The following is a 10,171-nucleotide window of genomic DNA, read 5'->3' as shown; positions in this document are numbered from 1 at the left end:
AGTAATTATTGATATACAAACACAAAGTCATCAAATTCTTTAAGAAATGGTAGACATGCCTCATAACCATATATTATCAAAAACTACTAGAAAAATTACTTGAATGCTTTTCTTACCAATATTTTTTCAAATACTCTTGATTTTTATCTCAAAAACTCATCTTCTTCCATCCCTCTCAGATGAATATTTTTTTTTTCTCATTCACAATCTAAAGATATGTAATGAGGTAATTTTTTTTCATAAAAAACCTTAAGAGATAATGTTAGTCAAAGGAGGTATTGAATTTTAAAAATCAATTTCTATAATCTAAGTTTAGCAATCTATAATCAAAATCTAGAATCAGGATCTACAACCCAAATCAAGCACCCTAAGTTCAACAAACCAATGAAATAATGACACATAGAAAGAAAGATATAGGAAACCTAGGCATTAGGTTCTTTTGTTTTATTATGCTGTTTTTCATTCACAAAAGGGAAACTACTTCACATGTCACTCAAATTGATTTGTTGGGTTCCAGAATTAAGGATTTGGTGGTTAAGTTTAAGCAGGGAACATTCTCATATTACAATTACTATTATATCCTTGAAAAATGAAATATTGACTATCTTTCTCTTATAAGAGAGTAGCTATTGCCACGTCAAATTTTACTAACGCCGCACCAACTCTCTACTACCATATAGGAATTGGTGTGGCATTAGTAAAAGTTAGCGTAGCGATCATATTAATATCTCTCTTAAATAAACTTAAGTTTTCCCTTTGAGAAGTGCAAATTCGTGTTTTTATTGATCACTCTGTCTCATGTACGGAAACTGTGCTTCATTGTTAACTTCGACCCTCTCTCTCTCTCTGCGTGGTCTTCTTCAGTGGCGATGGTGCCATCGATGGATGATGTTAGAGCTAAGGCTAAGCAAGCAGTGTTCCTCTGGTTCAATGGTTTCAGAGAAGCTTGTTGTCTCCACAGAGTCGTCTTCTTCTGTCTCAGGTTCTCATCTTCTTCTTCAGATTTTTTTTTTGTTTTTTTTGAATTAATCGGTTCTAACCTTTTTCTAATGGATTTTGTTCTATTTATCAGATCTAAGAAACTTTCGATCCGAACTGGCCAATGTTTCCTCCTGAATGGCTTGATTTTCTTAGGAAGGTAATAGTTCAATTCCCCCTCCCCTTTTCGAAAATTTCAAATATTTGCAATTTGTTACTTTTTTGTCTGCTTAATGTGGGTTTATCGGATTAATTCTATGTTTAATAGAATCATATACATTTTATACCAATTGTATTTGAAATTTCATGGAAATTTTATTAATCTTTCCCCAAACTCCTTCCTTTCTTTGGTGAGAATGGTTTCTTAGACAAATATATGTTTCCTCCTAAAATTGCTGCCTTTTATTTTTGTTTAATGTGGGTTTATTGGATTAATTCTATGTTTGATAGAATTATATAAAATTTATACCAAATTTGATTGTGTTTTGGACGTTGTTCTGTTTGAAATTTCATGGAAATTTTGTTATTTTTTCCCCAAAACGTCTTCCTTTCTTTGGTGAGAATGGTTTCTTAAACAAATATTTCCTAAAATTGCTACCCTTTTGAGGATAACTCTGATTCTAGGGTGTGCTTACACCTAATCATCTATTACCCATTTACCCCTCCACACTAATCTTATATCCTGGGTTTGGTCCGTCCTGGACAGAGCTACTCCCTTACCTAAAAGATCTGCCACCTTGGTTTAAAATCTCGTATTGAAGTATTTTGGATAGGAGAAAGTCCGATACTATCTTGACCGAACATTCCGAGACAAACTGAATCATTCCCAAAACATGCAATGTTTCAGGGGTTCATGTTTTAAAATCTCGTTTCTAAGCAATGTTTTGGTTGGGAAAAATCTGATACAATCTTCATCAAAACATTATAAAACAAACCAAAATATTTCCCAAACATCCAATATGACCGGCATACATTCCGATAAGATATGGTATGATACTTTGAACCTGGTTGCAACTTATTTTGTTTCATTTCAATTGTTGGGGACATTATTCAGTGATTTGTTCGACTTTTATTGTCACTTTGATTTTTATTTTTAATTAAATTGTATTTAGATTCCAATTATTTTAAATTTCTTAATCTTTCTTCCTTTGCAGTATTTTTACTCTAAATTCAGTCGTCATCCCAATCCTACAGTGGATATTGCCTGATCAATGCCACCTATTAGGTTCACAAGATCCATGCTCCTTTGGAGGGATTGAGAAATTTTATTCCTTCTTACGTCATGGACTTATCCAACTTTTCTATGTATGTATGTGTGCATGCATTTGATTTTCCAATGTATAGTTTGATGATTCTTCTCTCTTATTTGGTATTGTTGCATATAGTAGATTTTATGGCTGAGATTGGTGAGTGATGACTATCTAGTTATAGGCATATGTGTGTGTGGTTGGATATTTGTGCATATTTACTGTTGGTTATATCCTACTTTATTTATCTATTTTTTCCTTTGATTAGTGGTTTCAAGAAGACATACATTTTTTTTATATAAAAAAGTCAAAAATGAAAAAACCTTAAAATTTTCATTCTTTGTCTTGGGGACCAAGAACTAAGAAAGACATTGATAATTACCATGTAACTAGTATCCATAGATGGACAATATTGCGATTGGAAAATGATGCATCTTCATTGAGTTTTAGACAGGTAAAAGGGCCACTTTGGTAAAACGAACTGCTAGATTGGCAATCAGTGATTCTAGAGTAGAGGTTTAATTGATGACACTTAATTAAGCAACAATCTGGGTCCATCTTCTAAACCTCTAATCATAGAACCTATGGGGAGTTGGGACCTTACCTAAACCCAACCTATCTTTACCCATAGCTTAAATGGCTAATAGGGTTGTTAATGGTTCAGATAAAAACCGATTGGGGTTTATCTAGAACCAATCCAATGAGAGTCAGATTAGATCAAGAATTGGTTTGGTAGTTATTGTTTTGGACTCTTGGAGCAACTCCAACAAACTCATGCTCGGGCTCTGCACCCCTTGTCAATTGCCGTTTTGGAAAGCCAGAGGGCTCTGAAGGGACTCCAACGCACTTTGCATTTCATTTTCTATTTTGAAATATTTTGGAGATAAGATTTTTCGCTAGGCAAAAGAAGAGAATGAGATTCTCTCTCTACCTTTGGGCGGCAAATGAAGATGATGTTGGCTGTAGGTGTAGGCTAGGTTGAGGACCATTGGAGAGACCTTCTTACTTGTAAATCTTCTTCAATCCTATGGTGAGCCATTTTGGATAGCACGATTGGAGTGCATACCCCTTGAATATCTAAAATGGCTCTTTATAATGAAATGCCTAGTGATTATGGAGAGTCCCATTGGAGTTGCTCTTATAGGATCAAATCCTATATTGGATTTGGACTTAGACCCATAGCTCAATTGGGTTGACACATTGCAAAGCATCTTTGAGGTTGTGGGTTCAAGTCCAGCTTACCAATCGAAAAAACTCCTTAATGGACCTCAATATTTGGATCGAAATTCTATCCCAAATAATCAAATTAGTTTCAAATCAGATCAAATCCAGGTTGATAAACAATATATTTGAATTAGAGAGATGCGTTATACATTTAAAGAAAATATATAATGTAATTTATGTAATATTTTTTGATAAGTATAAAATTTATTGAGAAAACAACGAAGATACAAAGGCAAGGGCGGTCGAGGTGACCAACCCGAACTAGCTACTATACATCGAGTCCCATCTAAAAATGAAGTCATCAAAGAAAACCCCTTTAAAGTTGAGGCTTAATTTGCTCCAAAAAAATAGCAACCCAAGAATGTTGATCACAAGCTCTTGAAAATGCGCTTCTTTACCTTTAAAGACTCTCTTATTCCTTTCCAACCATAGCCCCCAAGTCATTGCAAAAGGTAATGACAGAAGAATTTGAGAATAATTGTGTCAAGTCTCTGTTTGAGAGCTTGGCAGGAATTTATATTAATTAAGAAGATCAAATTACAGAAAAGTCCTTACAAATAATAATTAAATAAAAGATTAAAATAGCAACTAACTAAATTATTTTCAATACTCCCCTCAAGCTGGGGAGAATATATCAACTAAACCCAACTTGATAAGGTGAGAATTGATGATAGACAGACCAACAGACTTTGTAAGCAAATCGGCAAGCTGATCTGAAGAAAGAACGAAGATTGTTTGAAGGTCACCAGGTCGAACTTTCTCCCTGAGAAAGTGAATATTAACTTCAATATGCTTATTTTTTTCATGAAGAATAGAGTTAGAAGCAAGCATAATAACAGATTTGTTAACAGAGTAAAAGAACCAGAAATAGAAAAATCCAACTCTATTAGTAAAGATTGAAGCCCAATTAGTTCACATGTACCAAAGGCGATAACACGATACTTAGCTTCAGTAGAAGAACAAGATACCACATTCTGTTTCTTACTTTTCCACGAGATAAGATTAGTACCATGAAATGTACAAAAATCAGAGGTAGATCTCTTATTTGTAAGAGAGCCAACATAATTAACATCTGTAAAATAAGATAAATGTGGCTGAGTAGTGGAGGAGTAGAAAAGCTCAAGTCCAGGACGTGACTTCAAGTAGCGAAGATTGCGACAAACTGCATCTAGATGAGATGTACGCGGAGTATGCATGAACTAGCTAACCATACTGATCGCAAATGACAAGGCCAGTCTAGTGTTACTTAGATAAATCAGACAGCTTACAAGTCTCTGATAAGAAGAGGGGTCTGATAAAAGATCGTTAGAATTAGCTTGAAGACGATAATTCTGATTTATAGGAGAGGAAGCATGACGACATCCAAACATCCTAGTGTCTTGAAGAAGATCTAATGTGTATTTACGCTAAGATAGTGATATACCACGACGAAAGCAGGCCACTTTTATCCCCAAAAAGTACTTGAGTGTACCTAAGTTCTTAACCTCAAAAACACGACCCAATAACGTCTTAACCTTGTCAATCCATTGTGTATCATGTCCAGTCACAATGATGTCATCTACATAGACCAAAACAATGGTACAATGACCATCCACTCCTCGACAAACAAAACAAATATGATTTGAGTGACATCCAGAAAATTCTATATAAAGAATAACCTCAGAAAATCACTGAAATTAGACTTGCGGGGACTGTTTCAAACTATACAAAGATTTAAGAAGACGGCATACCTTCCCAAAATGTTTTCCCTAAAGACGAAACGCTAGAGGAGGGTCCATATAAATAACTTCAGTCAAATCACTATTCAGAAAGACATTCTTCACATTAAGTTGGTGAAGTAGCCATGAGTTACACGCAACTAGGGAGATAAGAAGGCGAACAGTGGAGAGTTTGGCGACAGGAGCGAACATGGCACCAAAATCTTTTCCCAGGGTTGTGTAAATTCCTTAGCAATTAGTTGTGCCTTATAACAATCAACAGTACCATTTGCGAGATATTTCACAGTGAAGATTCATTTACAACCAATGGTCCGCTCTCCAGACGGAAGAAAAAGAAGTTCCTAAGTATTATTGATTTGCAAAACATCCATTTCAGTAGTCATAACTTTTGTCCATTGAGGGTTACTCAAAGCCTTTGATACAGACTTAGGAACTCGAATAGAATCAGTGACGGTAAGGTAAGCCTGATAAAAGAAAAAAAAGACCCTGATAAGAAACAAACTAGGCAATAGGATGATCAGTAACACACCCTCACTTATCTTTGCGGAGGGCAATAGGTAAGTGAGAGTCAGAAATAGAAGGGATAAGAACAAGTATATGTGTGAAGGTAGAAGAGGGTATACCTGAATCCAAGGAAGAGGTTGGCAAGAGTGTAGAGGTGTGAGTGCGACGAGTGTAGACCTAAAACGACGGCAAAGATGGAGGAAAAACTAGAGAAGGTAGCACGATAGGAGATGAGTCCTGCAAAGTAGATGTAGCATGAAAGTATGGAACATTTTCAAAGAAAGTAACATCAAGAGTGTGGATGACACGATGAGAAACTGGATCATAACACCGATACCCTTTGGATAAGAGGAGTAACTTAAGAAAATGCATCGAATGACTTTGTCATCTAATTTCGTACGATTGGGTGTCTTGTCCTGAACAAAGCACATGCACTAAAAGACTCAAGGTATAATAGGGAATAAAATGCTATCAGGTTAAAGGACATGAAGAGGCACCTGTCCCTCTAAGGTGCGACTAAGAATACGGTTAAGAAGAAAAGCTCTAGTAAGGATTGCCATATTCCAAAAATGCCTTTGGAACATGTATTCCGCGAAGAAGACAACGGACAATGTTCACGAGGTAGCGGTTTTTGTGTTCCGCCACCCCATTCTGTTAAGGACTATAAGGACAAGTCAACTGGTGCAGCATACCATTCTCATTAAGATGTGAGTGAATACCATCAGATATATATACTCTCCCATTATCAGACCTAAGGGATTTAACAGTGATATTGTACTGAGTTTGAATCATTTTAAGGAAATTTTACAAAATTGGGAGCACCTCAGAACGAGAAAGCATTAGATAAACCCAAGGGCAACGAGAGTAGTCATCTATAAATGTAACATAATATCGATGACCGTTAAAGACAGTAACAGGAGAAGGCCCCACACATCAGAATCAACTAAATCAAACATTGCATTAAATCGATGCATACGAGGAATATAAGAAGTACGTGTGTGTTTAGAAAGTTCACACATAAATCATTGAAATTTATGTCTGCTACAACCAAATTTTAAAGAAGGAAATAAAGAACATAAGTGTTGAAAATTGACATGTCCTAAGCGAGCATGCGATAAATCTAGAGTCTGTGATGAAAAAATGTGGCTACCAGGTGATGGAAGCACAGAAGTTGGAACAACAGTAGGCTGAGATTCAAACACATACAACCCATCCTTCTCATACCCCATGTCAAAAATCCTCTTCGAAGTCAGGTCTTGAAAAATACAATTAGTAGGGAAAAAGGTAACTAAGCAATTATGAGATTTAGTAATACTACTAACGGATAAAAGATTAAAAGATAGGTAAGGGACATGAAGCACATAATTTAATGAAATTCTAGAGGATAAATGAATGCTACCCTTACTGTGGATAGGTGTAAGAGATCCGTTAGCAAGGCTAACCTCCTTATAGATGGTGGAAAAAACAGAAGAAGTAAAGTGGCTAGATTCACCGGTCATGTGATCAGAGGCACCAAAATCAATAACTCATGTTAGAGGAGTAGAGCTAGACTGAGTGGTTTTTACTGCAGAGGATATACTTGGAGGCGTAATACCTGAGGTCGCAGTCGAAGAGGTTTTAGTGTGAGCTTGAATTTGATTCCGAACAATATTGGTAATCTGAGTTTGTAGCTGGTGCAAATCAATCGTGCCAAGTGAAGGAGGATCAGTGAGAGAAATAGATGAGGTTTCTATTGTAGCAGCACAATGAGCAGTCTGTCCCAAAGATGAAGTGGGGGAAGATCGTGGTATCAGATGAGGATAAAGCTGAAAGCAGCGAGCCTTCTCATGATCAGCCTTCCCATAATGACTACAAGTAAGGCCACTCCCTTTACTACAGCTACGACTACCACAACTACGATTCCTTAATCTAGGGGTACGAGAGTCAGAGAAACTTGAGTTGACAGCTAAGACCATCTGATTTGTAGCTGGAGCAGAAAGAATGTTAAGGACCTGAGTTTGAGGAGGAAGAATACGGCGACGATGATCATCACTGTCAATGGTCGCAAATATCTCAAATAAAGAAGGTAAAGGAGTGGTGTTGAGAATCTGTGTTTGAAGTGCCTCAAATTCTGGATGTAAACCCATAAAAAATGGATAGGTTTGATGTTGAGCAATCTGCTTAACAACATAATCGGCCGACTCTGAAGACAATTCAACCATAGACTTATAGTGAGAAAGTTCTTCTCACTGTGACTGAAGGTATCCAAAGTAATCGGCTACACTCTGAGTTCCTTGGGAAGCCTGGGCAATATTTCGATAAAGTTCATAAATCCTAGAGTTATTCCTGGAATGGGCGTATGTCCGAGTAAGCGCTGACTATAAAGATGGAACTGTCTCATGGCCACATGAATATGATATAAATACGCTGCTCCATAGAGTTAAACAACCACCCAAGGACAGTGCAGTTGTCGATCTCCCATGATTCAAATTTAGTATCAGTTAGAGGGGGTTTAGTAACAGTCCCAGAGAGCCATCCAGATTTTCCTCTACTCTTTAGAAAGAGACGCACAGATCGTGACCAAGGGTGAAAGTTCTGACCATTGAGAAGAGTAGTGGTAATACATTGAGCTGGGGAGTTAGACCCAAGGACCGTAGTGGAAGTTGTAATTCCTTGTTCCGAAGACATTGATTTGGTTTAAAGGGAGATCTATTGCTATAGTCGCAAGACTCAAAAAAGGGTCCTAAGTTTGCTACTGCAATCGCAAGGTCCAACAGACCTGTCGTAGATCCAAAATGAGATTGCCACTGCTGTTGACTGATTGTAGTGATGTTGTAGGGACCTACTAGTGTCACACTCCTCCACAAGGTTAAAAAAGAAGCAGCAACTGCTTTCGCAGTGTAAAACAGATGCTCTAAGGTTGTCGTAGGTCCAAAATAAAACAACTACAATCGCAATGCCCAATAAACTTGTCGCAGGTCCAAAACGACACAGCAATTGCAATCACAAGGTCCAACAGACCTGTCGCAGGTCCAAAACAACACAAAAACTGTTGTCGCAGGATAAATTAAATGCTTTAGGGTTGTCGCAGGACCACAACGAAACAACAACTGCTGTCGCAAGGTAACTCAGATACTCTAGGGCTGTCGCAGATCCAAAACAAACTAGTAATTGCTGTCGTAGGGTTAATCAAAGGCTCTAGGTTGTCGCAGGGTCCAATAACAGGGACTGTAGCACCAAGAACAGCCACTATTGTGATTCAGTTGCTATCGCACACCAAAAAAAGAGGGCAACTGCTATTACGTAGAGAAAAACCCTAGCATAGGGTAGAAGCACAGCGCATTATTGCAGCATGTGATAAAATGAAAGGAAATAAAAAAACGAAAGATCCCCTGAAGGGGAGAAGATCGAAGGAGACTGACTCTAGGATAGGGTTTAGTGAGTAAAGAGAAGAAAGAGAGGAAGGAGAAAATTCCTTGGCTCTGATACTAAAAAGAATTTGAGAATAATTGTTTCAAGTCTCTGTTTGAGAGTTTGGTAGGAATTTATATTAATTAAAAAGATCAAATTACAGAAAAGCCCTTACAAATAATAATTAAATAAAAGACTAAAATAACAACTAACTAAATTATTTTCAATAATAACGTCCACAAGGATTGCATCTTCCCTGAAAATAGGTTAGCATCCCAACCTTGTAACAAAGCTGAAATCGAGTTTGGAAGAACCCAACACACTTGAAAGAGACCGAAAAAATGGTTCCAAATGGCGGAAAGATTGCAATATAATAAAATGTGATCCATTGAGTCACCGGATGATTTACATAGAAAGCAAAAGTTTGGAGATACAAAACCCCTTAAAATCAAAAGGTCAAGTATTGGAAGTTTATTAAGCGCAGCTAGCCAAGTAAAAAAGCGCATCTTGGAAGGGGTGTTTGAGCCCCAAATGAAATCAGTCCGAAAGTCAACAAATGGACTAATTCAGTTAACCATAATTGAGGCGAGAGATTTGACAAAAAAGATCTTCCTTTTAGTGAGAGTCCACTCCCTCTTGTCATCACTCGTGCTCCCATTGGGCCTTGATTAAGCTTAGTCGTAAGGTCAATTAGGTCTTGAAACTCCCAATAATTAAACACCCTTCTAAAACCCAAATCCTACACATGCTCATTTCCCTCAAGCTTCAAGAAAGTAACATAGATGACCATTTTTTTGAAGAGAGGTTGTAAAGACGAGGGAATTGTTGACAAAGACCACCAATCCTCCCAAAATCTGATCCTATCGTCCTTTCCCACTTTATACCTCACCAATTTCCTAAACTAGGGCCCAATGTTCATGATACATCCATAAGAAGTCTTGACTTCCTTGCTTTCCCACCCACTTTTATTGTCTCCATACTTAACTTTGATGACCCACTTCCATAGACTAGAATTCTCAACTCTGTACCTCCACAACCCTTTACCTAAAAAAGCCTTATTCACAACCCAATAACCCTTAATACCGAGGCCCCCATTCTTCTTAGGCTCAT

General features: G+C 37.3%; 1 protein-coding gene across 1 annotated transcript in view; it reads left to right on the top strand.

The window, feature by feature from the left end:
• The first annotated feature begins 752 nt into the window (after positions 1–752).
• Positions 753–10,171, top strand: part of LOC147401724 (etoposide-induced protein) — a 28,869-nt gene continuing 19,450 nt past the window's right edge. The window contains exons 1-3 of the mRNA XM_086443089.1: positions 753–982; positions 1,073–1,138; positions 2,133–2,283. Coding sequence (XP_086299215.1) covers positions 870–982; positions 1,073–1,138; positions 2,133–2,283 — 330 coding nt within the window. The 5' untranslated portion in view covers positions 753–869. The remainder of the gene's footprint in view (positions 983–1,072; positions 1,139–2,132; positions 2,284–10,171) is intronic.

The sequence above is a fragment of the Akebia trifoliata genome, chromosome 5 (assembly GCF_017979445.1).
Source record: "Akebia trifoliata isolate Shusen 1 chromosome 5, ASM1797944v1, whole genome shotgun sequence".
Classification (NCBI taxonomy): Eukaryota; Viridiplantae; Streptophyta; class Magnoliopsida; order Ranunculales; family Lardizabalaceae; genus Akebia; species Akebia trifoliata.
This window is presented reverse-complemented; position numbering and strand designations above follow the sequence as displayed.